Genomic DNA, 24,985 nt, shown 5'->3' with positions numbered 1-24,985 from the left:
AGGCAAAGTCTTCTCCGAAGTCCGAAGATCCCCGCATTCAGGAGTCCTGACTTGACAAACGCACTGCACTGTTAGGATCCTACTAGAAAAGAAGTCAAATTATATAACTTTTTGACTAATTTATACCAAAATATATTTGTACTTTTGTTTAGATCACCAAGTTATTATCATCATTAGATTTGTTAAAAAAAATCCTATATTATAAATATTTAGTGTTATAAATATTAATAATATTCTTCTGTAACTTTAGTATAAATGAAAAGTTGCGATACATAATTCTTTTTTACACAAGAAGTCATGAAAATTAATGATTTTCTCTGTTTATTTTAACGTATGCTTCCGGCATTGTATTTTATATTATATTATATTATTATTTATATATAGCCCACGTCCCGTCCTGGTCCTGGCCACTCCTCCCCGTCTCTATTCCCCAATTGGCCCTCACCTCCATTACCTTCCCCGTCTCCCTCATACATTCGACATTCCCCTCCCCCCTCTCCCTCCCCTCGTCCCGTCCCGCTCCCGCCGCTGTAGCCGCGATTCCAATCTGCCCTCCCCTCCGCCGCTCACCGCCGCGTTCAGGCCGCAAGCGTCTCGACTCGGGATCCCCAGCCCCACCTCGCCTCGCTCGAGCCACGCTCCCGCCGCCCAGGCGTCCGCCGGGGAGGCGTCGGTGGCCCAACTGAGCAGCCTCTCCTCGTCGGGGCTTGTTGCTTCAGAGGGAGAGGCTTCCTGGTCGGCGCGCCGTGAGAAGAGCAGCAGCCATGTCGCAGACGAACTGGGAGGCGGACAAGATGTGAGGATTTGGTTTACCATTTCACATGAGTATTTTTTTTTATGCATGTGTTTACAGTTTGATTCGCGTTGGCTGGCGTGATTTTGCGTTTTTTGGGGTGAATTTTCTGTGCTATTATATCGCGTTCGTGGGGATGCGTTGCAACTGTCTCCAGTATTGTGTGCGAGGTCGTGTTTGGCCGCTGCCGCTAGGGTTTCGCCGTCATAGCTCCTTTTATTTTCATTTCAGTTTTGTTTTTTCTTTCTAACTCGTTAGTTTGTTCTCGAGGAGAGCTGATTTGAGGATTGCCCCAGGTTGTGACAGATTTGCCGATTTTTAGCAGAAATATCTACATCTACCAGATATTTATTTATGGATACTATTCAGTAGTAGTTCTGGTTGAGCTATTAAGCATTCTGGAAGGGAGGAGCTCTATTCGTTCGTTGGGATGTGGGTTCCTCTGGTTCCTTTAGCCTTTTACGAGCGGATGGTAGTGGTGTTGATTCGATTCCGCTTAGACCTTGATAGCCTGGTTTGACAGGAAGTATTAGGCTCACTGTTCGGCCAGTTCATGCAAGGGTGACTATTGCCATTGCAAGATGGAGATAGTACAGATAGGGCGCAGATAGGGAAGGGGCCGGTTTTTGCCTGGGGCTATACCTATGTCTGTAATACAGATAGCAATCTTTTGGAAAGCAGATCTAAACTAATGAAGTAATGATGGATTCTTAATTGAATTAAAAGGTTATTGTCAGTGAATGGAATTATGATTGGCTGAACGATACGATCATTTTAGCTGACGATTTACTTCCGAGTAGATATACAAAATCAAATAAACAAAACTAGTTATGTCAGTCTTGCGTAACTGTCAAAGTGTTACACCCTTGGCCGCCGGCGATCGCCGGGACGTGAGCGGACAGCGGATATCGCGGACGACGGCGAGCAGAGGAACTCCTCTGTCTCTCGCACTTTGCTTAATCAAAATTCAACTTGTTTTTTTACACGCAGTGGGGAACCTTATACGGTTAGCCCAGTCTGGCACGAAGGCCCCACATGTCATAGAGTAGCATACATCATGAATACTACTACGCTATCACCAGACGAATACGTCTTCCCGGAATACGCCATCACCCTTGGATCGTGACATCTCCCCCGGCCGAAGTTTCTGCTTGTCCCCAAGCAGGAGCTTTAGGAAAGCGATTCTTGATGACATCGTAGTCCTCCCATGTAGCCGAAGCTGGTGAGAGACCGGTCCATTTGACGAAAACCTGAGGAATAGCAGAATTTCCCTTACGTACCAAATGACGTTGCAGAATCGTCTCAGGGACAGCATTGGAGGCCTGAAGATCGGTTACACTTGGCAACTCTGAATAAACTGGTGTGTAATCGGGGACAAAGGGTTTGAGCTGAGAAATATGAAAGACGGGGTGAATCTCACTGTGAGGTGGAAGCTCCAGGTTGTAAGCCACCGATCCAATGCGCTCGATGACTGTATATGGTCCAAAGAATTTGTAGGCTAGTTTTGGATAAGGCCTACTTGCCACTGATGACTGAGTATAAGGTTGCAGGCGAAGCAACACCTGATCACCGGCAGAGAACTGACGATCCACACGTTTCTTGTCAGCTTGCAACTTCATGCGATTCTGAGCTTGCTCCAATCGTTGTTTCAGCATTTGCAAGTGAGCCTCCCGGTTACTGACGACTTCAGTCACATCCTGTGGTGTATCAGCCGTAGGCTCTGGACTGGTGCCTAAATTGGGCTCGCAACCAAACAAGGCCTTGAAAGGGGAGCAACCAAGAGCAGTATGATAGGATGAGTTATACCACAATTGTGCCAAAGATAACCATGCTTTCCAGGACTTAGGTGAATCCTGCACTGAACATCTCAGATACATCTCCAGACACTGATTAATACGCTCTGTTTGACCATCAGTCTGAGGATGGTATGCAGTGGACAGATTGAGCTTGACCTTGTAGAGCTTGAATAAATGTTGCCAAAAGGCACTCACAAAGATCTTGTCCCTGTCACTGACAATGCTCTGTGGAATCCCATGCAATTTCACAATATTATCCAGAAAAACTTGAGCCACTGTTGCAGCAGTATAGGGGTGTTTCAAGGGTACAAAGTGTGCAAATTTTGTTAGCCTATCCACAACAACCAAAATGACTGTGTAGCCATCTGACTTGGGCAAACCTTCCACAAAATCCATCGAGAGATCTTGCCACACACCAGCTGGTATGGGTAAAGGTTGCAGCAAGCCAGCTGGGTGAGTGTGTGCATGTTTAGAGTGCTGGCAGACTGAGCATTGCTTCACATAATTGTCCACATCAGTTTTCAAACCTTTCCATACAAACAATTTCTTTAGCCTGTAGTAGGTAGCAGTCACTCCTGAATGGCCTCCAATTGCTGAAGAGTGAAAAGCAGCAATAATCTTAGTTTTCAAAGCTGAATTGTTGCCAATCCAGATGAGGTTGCCTTTCCTGATGAGGCCTTTGTCCAAGGTGAATCCTTGAGCATTGGGACTGCTGATGGCTAACTGAGAAAGTAATGTCTGAGCCTCCATATCAGTAGCATAAGAGTTCAAGACTTCCTGAACCCACTGAGGGTGCACCCAAGAAATTGCCTGTAAGGCCAACATATGAGGCATCCTAGAAAGGGCATCAGCTGCTATGTTCTCTTTACCCTGTCTATAAACAATCTTAAATTGCAAACCCATCAGCCGAGTCATGGCTTTACGCTGCATATCAGAATGCAAATTCTGCTCATTGAGGTATGACAAAGACTTATGATCTGTTAAAATCTGGAATTCTTGACGCTGCAAATAAGGCCTCCATTTCTCCACAGCCATAATAAGAGCTAAGAACTCCTTCTCATAGATAGACATGTGTTTATGCTTATCACCCAAGGCTTTACTGAGAAAAGCAATAGGTTGGCCCTGCTGCATCAGGACAGCGCCAATACCCTCAGAGCAAGCATCAGTTTCCACTTGAAATTGTTTCTGGAAATCGGGCAAAGCCAGCACTGGTGTGGTTGTCATGGCCACCTTCAGTTGTTGGAAAGCCTGTTGGGCTTCAGGTCCCCACTGAAATTGCTTCAGCCTCAAAATATGTGTCAATGGCTTGGCAATGATCCCATAATGCTTAACAAACTTACGGTAATATCCAGTGAGACCCAAGAAAGCTCTTAACTCAGTCATAGTAGTAGGAGAGGGCCAATGGAACATATCTTGAGTCTTGGCAGGGTCGGTTGCCACTCCAGCATCTGAGATAATGTGGCCTAGATACTCCAAAGAAGCTTGAGCAAATGTACACTTGGATGTCTTGAGATAAAATTGATTGGCTCTCAGTATTTCAAACACTTGCTGAATGTGGTCCAGATGGTCCTCCATGGTCTTGCTGTAAATCAGAATATCATCCAAGAAAACCAAGACAAATTTCCTCAAATAAGGTTGCAAAATCTGATTCATGATGCACTGAAAGGTTGCTGGAGCATTAGTAAGTCCAAAGGGCATCACTCTAAACTGGTAATGACCTTGATGGGTCTTGAAAGCAGTTTTATCTTCATCCTGAGGCAGCATTCTGATTTGGTGATACCCTGATCTCATGTCCAACTTTGTGAATAATTTGGAACCAGCTAATTCATCCAAAATCTCTTCCACAATTGGCATGGGGAATCTGTTCTTGACTGTTAGAGCATTGAGCTTTCGATAGTCCACACAAAACCTCCACTGGCCATCTTTCTTTTTCACCAACAACACTGGGGAAGCAAAAGGACTGTGACTATGAGTGATCAGACCAGCTTCCAACAATTGTTTGACTTGGTTTTCAATCTCAGTTTTGTGTTGGGGAGAGTAATGATAGGGCCGGGCATTAACTGGAACCGCGTCAGGATATAGCGGAATAGCATGATCATATGCTCGATGTGGTGGCAACTTTGTAGGCGCTTGAAAGATATCAGCATACTGTAACAGCAGGTCTTTGACTGCTTCAGGAGTTTCAGGAGATGTTGCTGGCGGGGTCACCAATGTTGGGCGGTCCACCAACACGTAAGCCCAAACATCGTTGCCATGGATAGATTTGAACATTTGCTTGGCAGACATGGAGGTAAGGGTCACTGGAGACTTGCTCAACCCATGCAAAGTAACCCATTTACCCTCATGATGGAACTGCAAGGTTTTAGCACCCCAATCACACTGCATAGGACTGAATTGTTGCAACCAGTCAAACCCCAGGATGGCATCATATGGTAACTTGTCCAGAACAATCATATCCTTAGTGAAGGTACTACCCTGAATGTACCATTGGAGATCCTTGACCTGATGAGTAGTAGACATGCAACTCCCATCAGCTAGCCGGATTTGCTGTCTGGGCATGGGTACAGTGGAGAGTTGAGCCATATGAACAAATTGAGAACTCACAAAACTGTGACTGCTGCCAGTATCCACTAGAATTAACATTGTCTTATTCTTGACAGTGGCTTTCAGCTGAAGTGAATTGGCTCCTTCAGTGCCTGCTATAGCATTCAGGGATAATTGCCCAAAGGTCTCTGTCAACATCTCATCCACAGCCATTTCATTCAGGAGTTCTTCAGGTATCTCCCTGTCCAAGTCATTGACCACCAAGGCATTCAGATGTGGTTTGTTGCGTTTGGTACACACCTCAGCATGGCCAGGTTCATACTTCTCCCCACATCCATAACACAGATTGTTAGCCTTTCTATAATCCCTGAGCTGTTTGTCCCTCCACAGGTTCCCATAGATAGAAGGTGGCTTAGCCTCCAGCTTGGGTTGTTGGGTCCTGGAATTGGGAGGCCTTAGCTGTGATTTCACTTTGCTCCGCTCAATGACCTTTTGTTGGATCTTAGCAATCACCATAGCAGTTTCCACCGTAGTCGGTCGCTGAGGCTCAACGACAGCTCTGATATCTTCTCGGAGACCTCGGATATAATGAGTAGCAAAGAACATGTCATCATAGGAACATCCATGCAGAGTAACATCAAACTGCAGCGACTTGAAGCGAGTGGTATAGTCTTCCACAGTATCAGTTTGTTTCAAGTCCATGAGCTCGTTGAGAGCATACCAATGATCATCGGGGCCAAAAGTGGTTTGCAATGCTGCTGAAAATGTAGACCATGTCACATTGGAATGCTGCAGTTTATATGTTTGCCACCATTTGGCAGCATTCTCCTGCAGATGCATGCTAGCAGTATCCACCCACAAACTCTCTGGCAACTGATAGATGTGAAAGTAATTGAGACACTTATCTAACCACACCTTGGGCTGGGAACCATCAGAAGTGGGAAACAGTAACTTAGGCAGGGCATGACGAGGAATGCTCTCTGACCTTTGGGTGGACCTGGGTTGAGTGGGATGGTGACTGGGACCAGTCTGCATTTGAGCTTTACCCCTGTCAGCGAAAACATTCTCAAAGCGATGATCCTCTTCATTAGCAATGACTGAACCGTCACTGACAGAGCTATGATCATTCTCAAACTGACGAACCGTCAACTGCGCCACTGCTTGCCCATTGGCCTGAACTTGTTTGGCAATCAAACGCTGCTGAGCAGAACACTGATCCACCTTCTGATTAGTGTCCGACAACTGCTGCTTTAGCTCTTGCTGTGTAATGCCCACATCATTCAAGCGTTTGGACAGAAGATCCAAGTGCTCCAGCAGATCCCCCCAACGCTGTTCTTCGACCAGCTCTTTGTCCGCCATGTGTTCGAGCAAGAGTTGCGTCTGAGCCGACGGTTTGGGTTGTTTAGATGGCGCCGTGGTGACAATAATCGAGAAAACAATGACCAACAGAGTGTAGCAACAGGTTTGGCTTGGCCGCCCCTATCGCGTGCTACACCAATACCCGACACCTGGAACTGAGGTGAGATCGAGGGATTTTACCACAGAGACGACGCGGACGACGCTCTGGAACCCAAATCCACGGGCAGTTCCCCTCCAAACACCACCGCTACACAGCCGACCGCAGCTTACGGAATTTTACACGGAGACAAGCCCCCCGCAACCCTGGGCTGGAAATCGACTGGAGCTAGAGAAAGTGGGAGCGATGTGGGTGCTCACCGTGGTTCCCGCCGCCGAACCGTGACTGCTCGATGCCGAACCCCAGTTGAAGCCGAGTGCGTCGCCACCAGATGCGCGCCGAGATGCGCCGCGTTTGGATCCCGTCGCGCCGCCGCCGTGCGCCAACCCGCCAGTAGTGTCGCGGGGAGTCCCGTCACGCCGCCGCCGTGCGCTTCTCGTGGCTGGAGGATCGACTCCATCCGGCAGAGATTTGGTAGACCGAGCTCGCGTGGCTCTCGCTCGATTGGAACGACCGTGGAGTCGACGCGGAGCGAGAACGAGCTGGGTGGGTAGGGAAGGGCCGAGGATAGACTGTCTTTGATACCACCTGTTACACCCTTGGCCGCCGGCGATCGCCGGGACGTGAGCGGACAGCGGATATCGCGGACGACGGCGAGCAGAGGAACTCCTCTGTCTCTCGCACTTTGCTTAATCAAAATTCAACTTGTTTTTTTACACGCAGTGGGGAACCTTATACGGTTAGCCCAGTCTGGCACGAAGGCCCCACATGTCATAGAGTAGCATACATCATGAATACTACTACGCTATCACCAGACGAATACGTCTTCCCGGAATACGCCATCACCCTTGGATCGTGACACAAAGGGCCTCTAGTCCAGTTCGTTAGAGAACCTAGCGGCACTCCTTAGGTCCTGGGTTCGACTCCTCATGGGAGCGAATTTTCAGGGTAAGGTTAAAAAAATCCCCTCGTCTGTCCCATGCCAAAGCACAGGTCTAAGGCCCGGTCCCGGTCGTGGTCTTTCTCACATGGGCTACAGTGCCACTGTGTATGGGTGGGGCAGGGGTTCGGGGGTTTTCTCGACTTGCGTGAGAAGGTCTTCTTCTTAATGCAATGCTCGGGGGCTGTCTTACCCCCCGCAGGTCGAGTCTTGCATAACTGTATTTTTGAAGACATGACAATTTCCCGATTCTGTCTAATACAGTAATACTATATAAGTATGCATCCTTTTATCTTAATTCTTTATGTTTATTAGCTACCTATTCATGTTCTTCTTGAAACATCATCTTGTGATTGATTATTTCCTTCAATCCTCCATTTTGACTATTTTGCTACTACATGAAACAGGCTGGATGTTTACATATATGACTATTTTATGAAGAGAAATTTGCAGGCAACTGCAAAGGCCTTCCAAGCAGAAGGAAAGGTCTCTTCGGACCCAGTTGGTATGCACTTGTCTGCAAGTTGTGTGGAGCTACTTTTTTTTTCTGAGTTCTTCCAGTCCTTTTTCTCTGTTGTCTATCAAGATTATTATTTACTTCCTAAAAACTGTTCCTTTTTCCAGCAATTGATGCACCTGGTGGCTTTCTTTTCGAGTGGTGGTCGGTTTTTTGGGATATATTCATAGCAAGAACTAATGAGAAGCATTCAGATGTTGCAGCCTCATATATTGAGGTAAGTACTTGTGCATTTAGTTGTCCTTTTTGTTATCAAATTTTGTTTAATGCATACCGTTTGATCTATTTGCTTCTTTTTGTAAGTCCTTCAGTGAAGAGTAAATTATTTTGTGCTTGTAAAGTACATCTAGATTTGGATCTTTAGGTTCGTTTGTACCACATGATTTTCTCCCCAACTAGTAGAATTACTTTTCCTTCTCTTTGTTCCTAATGGGCTAGTATTAATTATTGCAATGGTACTCTTTGTAAGAAAACCCTGACCTCTGTTCAATATGGCACATTCCTTTAATACACTTGGCTCTAGTTTTAGCACTCCCCCCAGCCAAAAATACTTGTCACATTTGATTTGCAGTCTTTGATGCATATTATTTTACTACTAATTTCTTCTAGAATGCATTCATAAAATCCTTCAAGTTCATGAGATCCTGTGAGTGTTTTTCAATGCAATTCTACACATATAACTTACATATTTTCCAACTAAATATCTACCTGCATTTTAGCCGAAGATTATGGCCAACATCTACACTTTAGACAGTTTTTTTTTGGCTAAATAACTGTTTGGTCTGGGTCTCAGTTTCTTTGTTGTCCAGCCTGGCTGTTCTACTGTCCATGGCATATGTTTATCTTTATTTTCTTTTATTATATGTGTTTGGTTTTGCACCTTTTTCTCTCCTAGGGGCATATTGTTACCTAAAGATTGAAATTTGTAGATCTTGATCTGTCTTGGCTGCATCTATAGACATTAGTGTTGGCAGGGTTTGCTGTCCAAGCAATACTAACCCAGGTACAATAACCGCATTATTCCAGACTCAGCTCATGAAAGCCAGGGAGCAACAGCAGCAACAGACACCTCAACAGAGGCAGCAGCAGCCACAGCATATACAAATGCAACAAATGCTGTTGCAAAGAGCTGTGCATCAGCAGCAACAGCAACAGCAGCAGCAGCAACAGCAGCAGCAGCAGCAGCAGCAGCAGCAGCAACAACAACAACCACCACCTCAGCAGCAGCTTCAGCAGCAGCAGCAGCAGCAGCGTAGAGATGGTTCTCATCTTCTCAATGGTTCTGCGAATGGAATTTCTGGAAACAATCCTTTAATGCGACAAAACCAAAGTACTGCAAATGTTATGGCAACAAAAATGTACGAGGAAAGGTTAAAGGTACCTTCCCAGAGAGACTCTTTGGAAGAGGCATCATTAAAGGTACACCATTAGATAATACCTAGGTTCATTGTACCCTTCAGATTACTCCTTACAATATGGTTTCCTTTTTGGTGGCTAATTCTGTTGTAACATGTAAAATCTGGTTGCAGCAAAGATATGGAGAGAACGCTGGGCAACTACTTGATTCAAATGAAGCATCGTTGTTGAAAGCAGCTTCAAGTGCACAATCCTCAGGGTACTTGCTGAACCTGTGAATAATGAAAATACTGCAGCAGTATTTGTACTGCATGTGATATAGCACATGACAGTACCTGATGAGATTTTTTAAGGAGAAAATAGCGTGTTAATAAATTGAAGCAACTGGGTCTCCCCCCTCGGTGTTCTTAGAAAATTACCATCTTAGTCTATAGTAGAAGAGTGGATTGCACCATTCCATGGATTATTCAATTGACAAGTTTATGGATATATAGGATGTAATCTTTAGTGTTGATAAAATACCACTTTTTTCACCGCGTTGACTGTTTCATGCAACTTATTTAGTTGTTTCTTGTTGAAAGTTTGAATTTTACTTTGAATATTTCCTTTTTTTTTCTTAAATTGCTCTAGAGATAAATTGGACTAATGACTTTTGCTTTACTGGATCTGTTGCTTGTGCAGTTTGGTTCCATAATGGGGACAGTATTGCTTTGTTTCTGAAAACAAATTGTTTTCTTATGTATTGCACCTCCTAAACACTTTTTTTTTGGGGGTTTCAACTCTAGCCTACCCCAACTTGCTTGGGACTAATAGGCTTTTTTTTGGTAAATTATGTACTTTGCTTTGAACAATTTTCATTGATTGTACCTTATTTTTTCTGTATATGGCACCTTATTATTAAAGTATACTCTTAGAGAGTTAAAATGTCCCTTTTTATAGGCAAATTTTGCATGGAACTGTTGGTGGCTTGTCAGGCACTCTGCAACAAGTTCAGGCCAGGAGTCCCCAACTTCCTGGGCCTGCTCAGGTTAGTCTGCTTGGTACCCTGGTTTGTCTTGTTTGATCATAGTGTCCTCCACACTTGTAGAGAAAAGTGAACTATTGTTCCTTATTGTATTCATATTATTAGCAGGGTATCAAGACAGAGATTAATCCCATTCTGACTCCCAGAGCTGCAGGCCCAGAAGGGTCATTTATAGGTGTACAAGGTTAGATCTATTCCCTGGAATCACTGTCTGAACTGTCAAGTGTCAACTATTTCTGGTTTCAACTTTAATAGTTCTCTCAGCCTTGCAGTAAAAAATTGTGCTGGACATATTCAACCTTGTCACATAATAGTCTTTCTGTGGCTAAACTGGGTGTGACCTTAACAGGATCTAATCAAGCTGGGAACAATTTGACTCTGAAAGGATGGCCACTCACGGTACGTTTACTTGTATGGTGAAATGTATACTGCTCTTGTATTTCTTCATCACCTTGCATGCAGGGTACAAAATATGTTCCTGTTGAAGCTCAGGCCTAAGTTCTTTCTGTTTAAACTGCCTAGCTTGAATTTTTATTAAACCTGAACTTTCGAAATATAGTAGCTTGTTTCAGATTTTTTACCTAGTCTTTTAAGCAACGCCTTCTTATTCTCTTCTAGCTGATGGCACTTTTGATTGGGATTCTGCTACTACACACTATGTTTTGACCACTTTGTGCTTTGTTTTTACAGGGACTCGAGCAACTTAGGTCAGGAATTCTTCAGCAGAAGTCATTTATACAGAATCAACAGCAATTGCACCAGCAAATCCAGATGTTGACCCCACAGCAGCAGCAGCAGCTTATGCTGCAGGCTCAGCAAAATATCTCTTCACCAACATCTAGTGATGTTGACAACAGAAGATTGAGGATGATGCTAAATAGAAATGCTGTTCTTGGCCGGGATGGGCAGACAAACAGTGGTAGTGATATTATTCCAAATATTGGCTCTCCTAGTCAAAGTGGCGGAGATATAGATATGCTTATAAAGGTATATCTTTTTTACTTCTGCATTTTGGCTCTGATCAAAATGAACATTGTGGAATTCCTTTCAGTATGAACAAAATTAACATATTGCATACTTTCTTTACTCCCATCCTGAAATTAAGCCGTGATTTGACTTGATGTGTTCTTCGAGATCATGTTTTGACCTCTTAAGATATATCATTTGTGACAACACAACTTTGATCATTAGAGGGTACTTCTAAATACAAATCTAATGTAACCACTTTTGTAGCAAGCTTTTCATATGATTGAACAAATTGTTGGTAAAAAGTAACAAAGTTTGACTATTTAAGTTTGTTAGAACTGTAATTGGTATGTTAGTACTTGCAGCAATTATTTTCTTACTTGTCTTCTAAATTTCATTTCCAAATCTTACTTTCTAGAACCAAGTTAAATATAGTTGACCTTGATGTATTTTGTACTAAATCTGTGTCTTAGCTTCTTCAATGTACAAAATGCAGCGTTAGTTATTTAGGTTTGTCGTCTAAGTGTATTTATTATTTGAAGATACTTAAATTTTTATGTATTTATTTGCCACTTTGCAAAGGTTAAAATATCAACGTTTCCTTTCACATAACAAGGCAATGGTTGTTATTTAAAGTTCCAGTGAAACGATCCTGTGCTATTGTCGTTGAGTCTACAGTTTATCTCCTAAATTTAGTTCTCATTGTTGTGCTTGCTTCCCTTGTGATTGTGCATATACGTGACAATGCTTGCTGTTATATGCACCTTTGAAGCTGCAACATCCATAAGTATCCTCCTTGCATGAATACACTCCTTCAGATTAGTTTTCTAGCTCTTTTCTGCTGCCATGTTCTTATACAGATTTTCTGTGTAGTAGAAGAAACTTGCTCATCAGCAGCAACTATTACAACAGCAAAGCAATAGCCAACAGCTACAGCAACATCAGCTTCAGCAACCTGCTGTATCTAGCCAGCAATCTCAAAGTTCAAATCAACATCTTCAACAAGAAAAGCCAGGAATTGGAAGTATGCCTGTTGATGGGGGCATACCAAACTCATTTGGGGGAGCTGAACAGGTATGTGTCTGTTGAGTTGTATACCTGCGATGCCTTCTATATTCCATTTTGCATATTATCTGGACTAGTTGATTGATTGATTGTTTTTTTTTGAAATGTACCTACTATGCATCTGTCCTGGACTCATGGCTTATCAAATATACTTTGCCTTGAAAAAGAAAATAGTCAAATACGACGAAGTTCATCTCATATTGCTTTTGGTTTGAACACATGAGCTTAAGTTCCCTCTGTGTTAAATGATCATATGTGTATACCTTTATGATAAACTCTGTGATGCATCCACTTTGTAGAGCTCTTGACCTGATTACCTATATCGGTTTTATATTCATCTGGTTTTCCAACAACACATTGTCTTCTGTTCTTTGTACTGCAATTGATTTGTCCGATTCATTGGAATTATATTGCTTTTTGACGAGGGACTGTATCCCTCACTGTTACAACATTCGTCTTAGAACTTAGAAGTACTTGGCACTGCTTTAGATTGGCAAAATGAACTTTTACTGTTTCTGGTTCAGACAGCGAAAAAGAGAAAGAAGCCAGGCTCATCCTCTGGTAGAGCTAATAGTTCAGGCACAGCCAATACTGCTGGTCCCTCTCCAAGTTCTGCACCCTCGACACCTTCTACTCATACACCAGGAGATGCAATGTCTGTGCCACAGCTGCAGCAGAATGGTGGTTCAGCTAAACCCATGGTAATATTTGGCTCTGATGGAACTGGGAGCTTGACATCTCCAGCAAACCCTTTGGTATGCACATATATTTGTGTACTATGAGATACATATCTTTTGTTTTTGTTTAGTCAAATGTGCTTATGATGGTATCATAACAGAACCCTTTTTCTTTTCAGGATGATGTGGACCGTTTGCTGGAAGATGGCTCATTGGATGATAATGTTGAATCTTTTCTATCACAGGATGACATGGATCCTAGGGATAACTTGGGGCGATGCATGGATGCTAGTAAAGGTGTTGTTTTTTTTCGTTGTGGCACCTGTTTTGATTTGAACTTGTCCTTCATCCATGACATAGATATTTTGTTTTATACCTGCTGTAAATGAAGCAATTTTTAACTTTCTTTTTAAGAAAAAATATCTTGTTGCTTGTTGCTCTGAGAAATGTTTGTCATTCATCTGTTAACTGGTTAGATAAGAAATATTTCCTTATCAGATTACTATTCCTAATATTTGCTGTAATATTATCTTTGCTGTTTGTAATTTTACATAATTATTTCAAAGGATGTTAAAACTTGTCTTGGTTGTATAAAGGCAAAATGTAAGAAAACATATTTGTGTTTAATTGTATTATTTTTGTTTGTATTCAATGCATAGCTGAAGAGTTCTTTGTCCTAGGGTTTGGTTTTTCTGAGGTTGCCAAAGCACGTGCAAGCGCAACCAAAGTTGTCTGTTGCCATTTCTCAGCTGATGGTAAACTGCTTGCTACCGGTGGTCATGATAAAAAGGTGCGGTCACTACGACATAACTATCATTCCGCAAGTTTTAGAGAGCTTAAATTACTACTATTCTTTGTACAGGTTACGCTGTGGTGTACAGATTCTCTGAAGCCTAAATCTTATCTGGAAGAGCACTCGTTTCTTATCACTGATGTTAGATTTAGCCCAAGCATGTCGCGCCTTGCTACATCCTCCTTCGACAAAACTGTGCGGGTTTGGGATGCAGATAACGTATGCCCCTCATTAGTTTCCTGGCAATATTGCATTAGGTGTCCCCCAGCTCAGAACACTAATGTCTAATTGTTTCTTTATGTGTGCAGACTGACTATTCGCTACGAACTTTCACGGGCCATTCAGCATCTGTTATGTCACTTGATTTTCATCCAAATAAAGAGGATATGATATGCTCCTGTGATAGTGATGGGGAAGTGCGCAGCTGGAGCATAAATAATGGTAGCTGTTTGACATGTGTTAAGGTGTTTAAGGTACAGTGTTATCTTTTATATTTCATGGGGTCATCTGCTTAATCATTAAGATTTTCTCTGATCATGATTTTGTTCCTCAATCATATTTTGTCATCCCAGGGAGGTGCTACTCAGATGAGATTTCAACCTCGCAAGGGAAAGTATCTAGCAGCTGCCTCAGAGAAAGTTATCTACATACTTGATGGGGAGACACAACTTGCTTGTAGAAGTCCCTTGCAGGTTGGTTACCAAGGATCACTGGCTAACGGCTGCCAAGGATCCATTTGCAACTTACTATAATCATATATAGTTACATGCAATTTATGACGTGCACAATTAGCTTCTTTTGTAACCCCCTCTGTTCCAAATTGTAAGTCGTTTTGTCTTGTCTAGATACATAGTTTTTTACTATGTATCAGGACAGTGAATATCTAGATGCATAGCAAAATCTATATACCTAGAAAAGCCAACTGTGATAGCCATTCTTGACTCTGGTACATGGTGTTGAAACAAGAATAAGTTCATTAAAATTTCTCGAGTTTCACTAGCTTGGTGCTCTAAGCTTTTAGCCATTCTAGTTTTGTGGTGCTGAATTTCATTTGATTTAAAATGGGATCTGTTTTGCATCTGGCAACAAAACTGAGTATCTAACTGTAAAGGTTTGTTCTCAAATGTGTAGGGGCACGGTAAGAACATTCAATCGCTTTGTTGGGATTCTGCTGGTGAATATCTGGCGTCTGTCAGTGAAGACTCGGTCAGAATATGGTCATTCAGTTCTGGACGTGATGGTGAATTTGTGCACGAATTGAATCGCAGTGGAAATCAATTCCATTCATGTGTTTTCCACCCAACTTATCAATCATTGCTAGTGATTGGTTGTTATGAGGTAAGTGCCTCTAGTTTTGTGTGACTTGGTTAATAATTTCGGGAGCATAATCATAGTCCTTAAGGGAGCTGGATTTAACTTTTATTTTATTTTATTTTATTTTATTTTATTTTATTTTATTTTATTTTATTTTATTTTATTTTGTGTTACGCAGTCTTTGGAACTTTGGGACATAAGGGATAAGAACACCATGACCTTCAATGCGCACGACGGTTTGGTTGCAGCCCTGGCAGCATCCAGTGCAACAGGGAAGGTTGCCTCTGTAAGCCATGATAGGACTCTCAAGCTCTGGAAATGACTTGTATAATAGCGGCCGATGTTGGACTTTTACATTCTGGCTGTTAGATGATAGAGAAACAAGACGATTTTCTTCCAAAGATGACCACATGACGAAAAGGTAGCTAACAAGATACTCTGGAGCCGCGTGGGCTCAAAGAACTAACGGTGTTTTGTTTTGTGGTCGTCGTTGTGTGCTGTTCAATATGCTACTGAAGCTTGTAACTCCTAATAGAGATGTTGGTTGTTAATGACTTAAAGTTTGTACCTTGGACACATTGCAAATACTTGTTCCCTAAAAATTTCTGCATTTTGTTTTTTTTTACCGTGTGTTTTAAAGTCATCGAGCCTGTTTGGAAGCCTAGTTTTAATGCCTGCAAAATTTTACGTGGACTCGAATTATCTGGATTGGGAAGACGACCACACAGATAAAGCGATCCGACGCGTCTCGATTGAGCACTACCGGTTCAACCCTGTCCCAAATTTGCAGGTACTCAACCAGACCCTGCAACGTGAACCTTCGTGTCTCGTCCCCTAACCTGGTGGAGTGCGTGCGTTAACTTGCGCCTTCCTTGCCCTTCAACGGTGGATCCGCGGTTGTGCCATGGCGTGGCGGCCGAGGCACCATGGGTGTGCGTGGCGGTTGGGCGTGTTGGTGCCAAGCCGGCGCTACGAAGGTCATGCCCAACGCTCTATCATGTCACATATGGCACTATCATGTCACATAGGAACAACTCTAACTTGAGAGAAGAAGAAGCAGCAGCTTGCTACAGAGCTACCTGTTGACACTGATACCGGATCACACACCAGGTAGGACTTGATCGTTTGGGACAGCGACGGAGCCAGCGGCCGGTCAAGGCGGGCTTCAGCCCGGCCTAACGATCCTGACTACATAGCGCCCCACCTAAGCCCCACCTTGATTTTTTATATTTAATTATATAGATTGGGAAGGGCCATAGTATATAGCGCCCCACCTAGGCGGGCTTCATGACGTATTTTGTGAATTTTGTTCTGGTCGACGTTTTCAATATAAGATTGATTTTTGCTATAATATATATGTCTATTGTGAGAGAGCCATAGTAGAGATAAATTGTCGTAGACTTTTGTTCAGCCCGTTCTAAATTTTTTTCTGGCTTCGTCGCTGGTTTGGGACACCGCGGACTGAATCTGATCTCGTCTGGGCTGCGACGGACCGAAGAACATAGCGATAATATGTTTACAAGCAAACCACCAAAAAGTAATCAATCATTTACGTGACGAAGAACGACTAGTTTCCGGACATACTATAAAAGATAACCAACAAGAACTATTGAAGCTCTTGTCTAGGAGCCATCCCATTGGGGTAAAGACATTGACAGGTTGCCCTAGGTCGGCTAGCGAGCCTACCCTAGGACTCCATCCTTGATCGTCGGACCAAAAGATGAACATGGATAAGGATGGCAACGGGGCGGATTTAGATCGGTGAAGTCTCTGTACACCCGAACCCGACACCCCAAATCGAAACTTAAAACCGCACCGAACACCGATTCGGGTGATAACTCATCCCCAAAACCAAACCCGCTTTCTATGGCAACATAATAATAACAATAAGGACTTTCTATAAACATATTCATGATATATATACACATATTTACATGTATAAACAAGAGGCAATAAAAAATAAATATTTTCATGTGTTAGCTTAAAATAAATTTAAGACTCTAAGTAAACAAGTTATTATTATCATATTATAAAATATGAAATTTAATTCTAATGATTTATTTTGATATCCATTGGATATCCACGGGTGAAAAACCAAACCCGATAGGTTTCGGGGCCCCGGACCCGAAAACCGTGGGGTGAAAAATCATCCCCAAACCCGAACCCGTGAGAATCGAAACCCGCGGATATCCGACCCGAAACCGCCCCGCTGACATCCTTAGACATGGATTGGAAAAAGGATTATTAAAGAAAAAAAGGATATTATAAAAGTAAAAAGGACGATTGTGTGTGTGTTGGATACCTCAATCGGTGATGTACCCCTTAGGGAGTAGAGGTAGTCTTATCCCGTTAGAAAACCAATATGGTATTATTAGGTCCTGTTCGTTTGAGCTTATCTTTTAAATCTGTCTCTCAAAATAAATTAACAAACAATACATTCAATCGTGGCTTTTCGGACAAGAGAATAGACTCATATATGTGTCGCTCTTTATATTAGGCCTAGTCCAATTTGAGTATCAACATTACCCAGTCTCATTAGAGAAAGTAAGGGAAAAAGGATAGAAACCTGCTGCATGGTTGTTTTCATGTAAACTTTGTATTATAGCGTTGCTACCTCGCTGGTGGTTTAGAAATACACGTCGTTCTCTCTCGTGAGGTTACTGTTACTGTATGTTGGTATTGAGCATTGCCTAATATGGTGTGCATGCCAAGAGTAGGAGGATCGTATGGGCAAGGCCGCAAGGGTAGGATGAAAATGGATGGAAGCGTGTGGAAAACACCCTCTAGTTTCCGTTACACTAGTTGCGAGAGCGGAAGCAGGAAAGCCCGTAGCAAGAAATGTGGGTGCATTTGTGCATGCTCAACTGCTGCGTACTGTGCTTGTGTGCTGTCTATTGACCTGCATGCAGCACAACAGCTTGATGCATGGTGCCACGGTCTCCAGCATCAATATATAGAGGCACTCTTAAGAATATTATCTAGATGAACAGTATTTCTTTTTAGATGAACCAAACTTTCATAGAAATTTCGGGCAAGTTTGGGTCTACTTTTTTTTTTTGAACAAACCCATAGGCAAGCTTTATTGATTGAGCAAAGTTACATCATTTGCTAGAAGAGAAACAATAAAACTAGGGGGATCATTGTCCCACATACAAAAAACTTTGGTGAGCAAAGCTTGCCTAGCTAATTCATGAGCCACCTGGTTTGCTTCCCTACTTAAATGTTCAATCAAAATCTCTTGAAAACCGCCCCACACAATGTTCAATTCATCATATATCGCCGCCGCTGAGTTGGCCGTGAATCCTCCATTATTCATAATTTCAACCACTTCCATGCAATCGGATTGAACAATAAAACGGTTACCTCCAATATATTGGGCTAACATCAGCCCTTCCTTCAGTGCATATGCCTCCGCCATTGGAGCATCTACCAGGTGAGGAATATAATTGTTTGTTGCTGCTATCATCCCTCCGGAACTATCTCTGGTTATTGCACTTGTACTTCCACAACCATTATCATCATCATAAGACGCATCAATGTTTAGCATGATATATTCTTCTGGGGGTTTCCTCCATCCTTGGCGTATCTTTGATCCTTTTACAGCTGCTAACTTGAAATTCTTTGTTAGAGAGATAATCGAGAGGTCTGAATCTTTGTGGGCGTTGGACAGCTTCACCATGCACCAATTGCCTTCTCTCCCACCATAAAAACCAACCTCCTGTTAAGATAAGCTCGGCCAAACCCACCTCCAAACTTTGAACCTGCTCTCTTCTGCGGATCACCTCTTCTAAAACAATAGACCCCGATCGATCAGTCCCCAATAGCTCATTGATGGTCTGTCCAATTCCCATCGAATTCCATACCAATCTGGCTCTATCACACAAAAATATCATATGTTTAATATCTTCGGCCCCATTATTGCAAACTGGGCACCCTCCAGTAGGACTAATATGCCTATTTGCCAAGATTGCTTTGCAAGGCAACAAGCCATTAAGGGCCCTCCAGCCAAAAACTTTTATTTTCCCCGGCACTTGGAGTTTCCACAACTGTTTCTAGACTTGTTGATTACTAGTACCACTTCCAGGGACTCCAAAAATTCTGGCTCCGTACTTTTTCTTCCATTGTCCATGATAAGCTGACCTTACTGAGAAAAAACCGTTTCTATTATAGTGCCATGCCACACAATCCTCTCTACCTGGGGTAATCGGTATCTGCAGAATACGTGCGACATCAATGCCTCCAAAGCTAGACCGGATCAGGTTAGTGTCCCAAGTTGAGTCCACTGGATTTATCAGCTCATTCACTCTTGTTACTATATTATTACCTCTTGGAGTTAAGATTTTCATATTATGGCTTCCTGGAATCCAATTGTCTTCCCAGATATTGATTTGTGTACCATCACCCACTCTCCAAATATATCCAAGTCTGAAACATTCTAGTCCTACCAATATACTTTGCCAGGTATAAGAACTCCCAGCTTTGAGTCTTGCATTCAATAATTTGCCATCTGGATAATATTTAGATCTAAGAACCCTTGCACATAGAGAATCCGGCTCATGTAACAATCTCCAAACTTGCTTTGCTAACATTGCTAGATTGAAAGATTGTAAATCTCTGAAACCCATACCCCCTTTTCCTTTCGGCTTACATAATTTCCACCATTCTTGCCAATGAATCCTTTTATGGTCATTGTCATCACCCCACCAGTATTGCGAAATGGCACTTGTTATTCCTTTACAAATTCTTTTAGGAATTTTGAATACCATCATAGCATAAAACTAGTACAGCTGAAGGGTCGAGATGGCGGACTAGAGGGGGGTGAATAGTCCTTTCTAAAATTTATTACGTCGGCTAACCGAAATAAATGCGAAAATAAAACTATCGGTCTAGCCAAGACTACACCCCTCTATCTAAGTTCTCTAGCACCTTGTAAAAGATCCTAAACAAGCAAACAAGGTGCTACCTTAGCAAGAGCTCGCCTAACCGATTCTAGGAGCAAGGTCACACAAACCTATGCCACTAGTACTTTGCAAACCGGGGAGCTCCTACACAACTAGTAAGCAAAAGCACAAAGCTCCTAAGCTCACTAGCAATGCTCAAAAACAAGGCAACCAATGTCAAATTAGAGAGCGCAAAATACTTAGCTACACAAACTAAGCAAAAAGATAACTAGCAAGCTACACAAGCTTAACTAATTACAAAAGCTACTACACAAGCACAAGTATATAAAGAACGTAAATACAAGCTCGTGTATAGAGAATGCAAACCACCGAGAAGAGTAGACAATGTTGACACGGTGATTTTTACCGAGGTTCACTTGGTTGCCACCAAGCTACGTACTTGTTGTGGCGATACACCCACTTGATGGATCACGAGCTAATTGGCATTCCAAAGCCAAACCCTCAGCAGGTGCCGCACATCCACTCTCAAGATGGGGATCCTCCAAGCCACAAGCAATCTACTAGAGTTGCTCTTCGTGATCCTCGCGGGGTGAGCACCGTATCCCTCACAATCTCTTCTCCGGAGCACCGCACAATCTCCTTGCGTGCTTCGACGGAGTCACAAGCCACCAAGCCATCTAGGAGGTGGCAACCTCCAAGAGTAACAAGCACCACCGGCTTGCAACACGAACACCTAGTGCCACTCGATGCAATCTCTTAATGCAACGCACTAGAATCGCTCACTCACACAATCGGATGATCACTATCAAGCATATGTGAGTTAGAGGCTTCACTAGCACTCCCCAAGTATGGACACTAAGTCCCAAGGGTGCTCCGCACAAGCCAAGGCCGGCCGCCACTTCTATTTAAAGCCCCAAGGGCTAAACTAGTCGTTGCCCCTTCACTGGGCAAAACACGAGGGCACCGGACGCTCAACCCCCAGCGTCCGGTGCTCAGGCGTCAACCACGTGTCACTGGCCGTTTGAACTCGACCGTTGCCGCCAACGGCTACCACGCGCTCGTGCCTGACACAGCACCACCGGACGCTCAACTAGTCCACACCGGACACGTCCGGTGCCCACCGGACCCGTGCGCAGAGAGCTCCGCAAACTTCCAGGGTCACCGGACGCACCCTGAGCGTCCGGTGCTCTCCAGTCAGAAACTCTGAAAGGTCCAAAAGGCTAGAGGGGGGATGATCGATCGACGTTGTAGAGAAGAGATATATCCAATCAATCACGTACACAATCACAAGAGATACCTCGGCAAGAGATGACACAAGATTTTTTACCGAGGTTCACTTGCTTCCTAGCAAGCTACTTCTCGTTGTGGCGATACACCCACTTGATGGATCACGAGCTAATTGACAATCCAAAGCCAAACCCTCAGCGGGTGCTGCACATCCACTCACAAGATGAGGATCCTCCAAGCCACGAGCAATCCACTAGAGTAGCCAATTGCGATCTCCCGCGGGGAAGGCTCAAGAACCCCTCACAAATCACTTGGTGAGGCTCGAAACAATCTCCAATCACGAGCTCAACACCACCGCTGCTCCAAGCCGTCTAGGGCATCGGGAAACACCCAAGAGTAACAAGAAATCCGCAGCAAACTCAAGAATCAAGTGCCACTAAAGGCAACTCTCAAAGCAATGCACTTGAATCTCACTCAATCTCACTAGGATTAGCAAACAAGCAAGGAGATGAGTAGAGGGAGTGTTCTCTAGCTCAAAGTATGTCTCAAGTATTCAAATGTGCAAGAGTTTCCCTCCCAAAGCCAGCCACCTCCTATTCATAAGCTCCCTCAAAGAACTAGTCGTTGGCCACTTTTACTGGGCTGAAAACGGGGGCACCGGACGCTACCAAGTGAGCACTGGACGCTCGACCCCCTGCGTCCGGTGCACTGGGGTTGGCCACGTGTCCTTCTTGAATCTCACGCGTCAGTCTCTAACGGTCACCTGCGGACCACCGGACGCTACCAAGTGGGCACCGGACGCGTCCGGTACTCACCGGTCTCGTGCGTAGAGAGTTTGTCAAACTCGCGACCTCACCGGACGTGAGCCACCGGACGCACCCTGAGCGTTCGGTGCTCACCGGACTTAAACACAGGGAGGAATGCAAAACGCCCTCACACTGGACGCTGAGGCCAGCGTCCGGTGCCTCAGCACTCAGCGTCCGGTGAGTGTTTCTTAGTGAGAAAACACTCCCGCGACTTCTCTAAAATTCCCACCGGCGCAATAGAAAATATACACTTAATTTTCTCAAAAGCGCCGCCTCGCAAGCTCGGCGGGAGGGAGAGAGGAGCCCACACCCCTCTCAACCCTAGGAACTCCACCTCCTTTGCAAATGTGCTAACACCAACAAGTGTTCGCCACCAAAGTGCATGTGTGTTAGCTTTTCTCAAACATTTTCACCAAAGAAGTTAGGTTAGCACTTTACTAGATCCTAATGCATATGCTCAAGATATGAACCTAGTAGCACTTAATTCGAGAGATGACAGTGATTTCCCCTCTTGATAGTCGGCTATCTATCCTAAACCCGGTCAATCACTTCTCTACTCATCTTAGACCGGCAACAGTAAAACCCTATGTTTATACCTTTGCCTTGATAAGTTTGCTCCTCCTCTATCACCATGATCTTCACTTCATGCTTCATCCCTTTGTGATCATGTGGCCGCCTTTCCATGCCATCATGTACCTTCATCACATGTGTTGCTATGCCTAACTCAAATCACTTAAACACAAGGCATTAGCAACTTGGTGTCATTAATTACCAAAACCAAACTTGGGCTTTCAAACTCCTCGCGCGCACTTGCTGACATCACTCCACACCGGACGCGCAAACAGTAACCGCCCAGCGTCCGGTGCGCTCTACACACCTGAGCCACAGACTGACACCACATCGGACGCTCTGGACCAGCGTTCGGTGCTGCCAACACCAATGTCCGGTGAGTGTTTCTTGGTGAGAAACACTCCCACAACTTCTCCAAATTTCCCACCGGCGTAATAGAAAATATACACTTAATTTTCTCAAAAGCGCCGAATCCCGTCGAGGAACCCACACTCCTCTCAACCCTAGGAACTCCACCTCCTTTGTAAATGTGCCAACACCACCAAGTGTACACCACCATGTGCAAGTGTGTTAGCATTTTCACAAACATTTTTCCAAGGGAGTTAGCCTCTCAACTTGCCACGCCACTCGATCCTAACACGTATGCAAAGTTAGATTGCTCAAGTGGCACTAGATGACCGATATGCAAACAAGTTTGCCCCTCTTGATAGTACGGCCATCTATCCTAAATCCGGTCATAAACTTCTCTACACACCTATGACCGGTGAAATGGAAATGCCCTAGGTTATACCTTTGCCTTGCGCATTCGATTCCATCTCCTCCAATGTTGATGTAACACATGCACCAATCAATCACCAAATGATATGATCCACTTCATATCATCACGTGACCGTATTGGTTCATCGATCTTGACCTCACTTGCTCTTCACCGTTGCCTCGGTCCATCGGCGCCAAGTCTTGCTCAAGCTTCACCGTCACACGCGGTCCCTCGCTTCAAAGCCTCCGACTTGCCCTTCACTCTTGCAACCGGTCCATCGAGCCAAACCTCATCTTGATCTTCTCCACCTTGGTCACATGACTCCATGTCATGTCTCATGTGCAATGAGCTCCTCCATCATCACATATGGACTAATATCCTGTGTATCTCACATAAACACTATTAGTCCACCTAAGTTGTCACTCAATTACCAAAACCAAACAAGGACCTTTCAATAGCTTGAGCAATATATTTTATCAAGATTTCCTTCCCCCCCCCAACTCAACAGCTTCTCTTTCCATCCATTTATTCTAGAATTCACCCTATCAATTAAGTGACGAAAACAATCACTTCTGTCCGCGCCCACCATTCCAGGTAAACCTAGATATTTATCACTGAGGGATTCAGTCATAATATTCAAAATTTCACATACCTCAGCCTTCAAATTCACATCTGTATTACCAGAAAAGTAGATACTCGACTTTGCTTCACTTACTTTCTGTCCTGAGTTTGCACAATTTCTATTTAAGATGTCAATCAGACACTCTGCATTCTTTCTATCCGCATGCATCAAAATTAGTGAATCATCAGCAAACAACAAATGTGAAATTACTGGGGCTTCTCTGCACACTCGCACCCCTTCGAGCTCCCCTCTTTCCTCAGCTCCTTTTATCATGCATGACAAACCTTCGGCCACCAACAGAAACAAATATGGCGACAGTGGGTCTCCCTGTCGTATACCCCTCGTTGGAAGAATAGTTTATGTTTTTTTAGAGTTAAATCTAACTCTATATCTGACTGATGTTACACACGCCATTATAAGCTTAATCCATCGTTGATCAAAACCTAGTTTTGTCTTAATTTTCTCCAGAAAGATCCATTCCACCCTATCATATGTTTTATGCATATCAAGCTTCACTGCACATAAACCATGTTTCCCCTTCTTCTTTTAAATAGTATGGATACACTCATAAGCTAATAAAATATTATCTGTGATCAATCTGCCCGGAACAAAAGCACTTTGGTGGTGGCTAATTATATCAGGTAAGATAATTTTGAGCCTACTCGATAGAACCTTAGATATTACCTTGTATACCACGTTGCACAAGGAGATAGGTCTAAATTGAGCAACCTTATCTGGATTATCCACCTTTGGGATCATAACTATAGTAGTATCATTCCACCTCTCCGGGATAGTAGCACTGTTCACATCATGTAACACTTCATCAATCAACTCATCACCCAACATATTCCAGAATCGTTT

The 24,985-nt window shown here is 43.6% G+C and overlaps 1 protein-coding gene across 2 annotated transcripts; it reads left to right on the top strand.

Annotated features, from left to right (window-relative positions):
• On the top strand, positions 418-15,866 carry LOC8082230 (transcriptional corepressor LEUNIG). 2 transcript variants are annotated; one of them, XM_002458084.2, is made up of 18 exons: positions 418-796; positions 7,937-8,034; positions 8,154-8,263; positions 9,073-9,465; positions 9,576-9,661; positions 10,342-10,429; positions 10,535-10,610; positions 10,776-10,825; positions 11,117-11,413; positions 12,269-12,466; positions 12,982-13,212; positions 13,314-13,431; positions 13,815-13,924; positions 13,997-14,146; positions 14,236-14,400; positions 14,500-14,619; positions 15,059-15,265; positions 15,420-15,866. In XM_002458084.2, exons 1-18 carry the CDS (start codon positions 765-767, stop codon positions 15,561-15,563), a joined length of 2,673 nt encoding a protein of 890 aa, XP_002458129.1. In that variant the 5' UTR covers positions 418-764; the 3' UTR covers positions 15,564-15,866. The 2 variants fall into 2 exon arrangements, with proteins under 2 accessions (XP_002458129.1, XP_021311713.1); XM_021456038.1 differs by having other exon boundaries at positions 10,532-10,610.

The sequence above is a fragment of the Sorghum bicolor genome, chromosome 3, assembly GCF_000003195.3.
Source record: "Sorghum bicolor cultivar BTx623 chromosome 3, Sorghum_bicolor_NCBIv3, whole genome shotgun sequence".
Classification (NCBI taxonomy): domain Eukaryota; kingdom Viridiplantae; phylum Streptophyta; class Magnoliopsida; order Poales; family Poaceae; genus Sorghum; species Sorghum bicolor.
The sequence above is the reverse complement of the archived record's forward strand: the minus strand, read 5'-3'. Positions and strand labels throughout refer to the sequence as shown.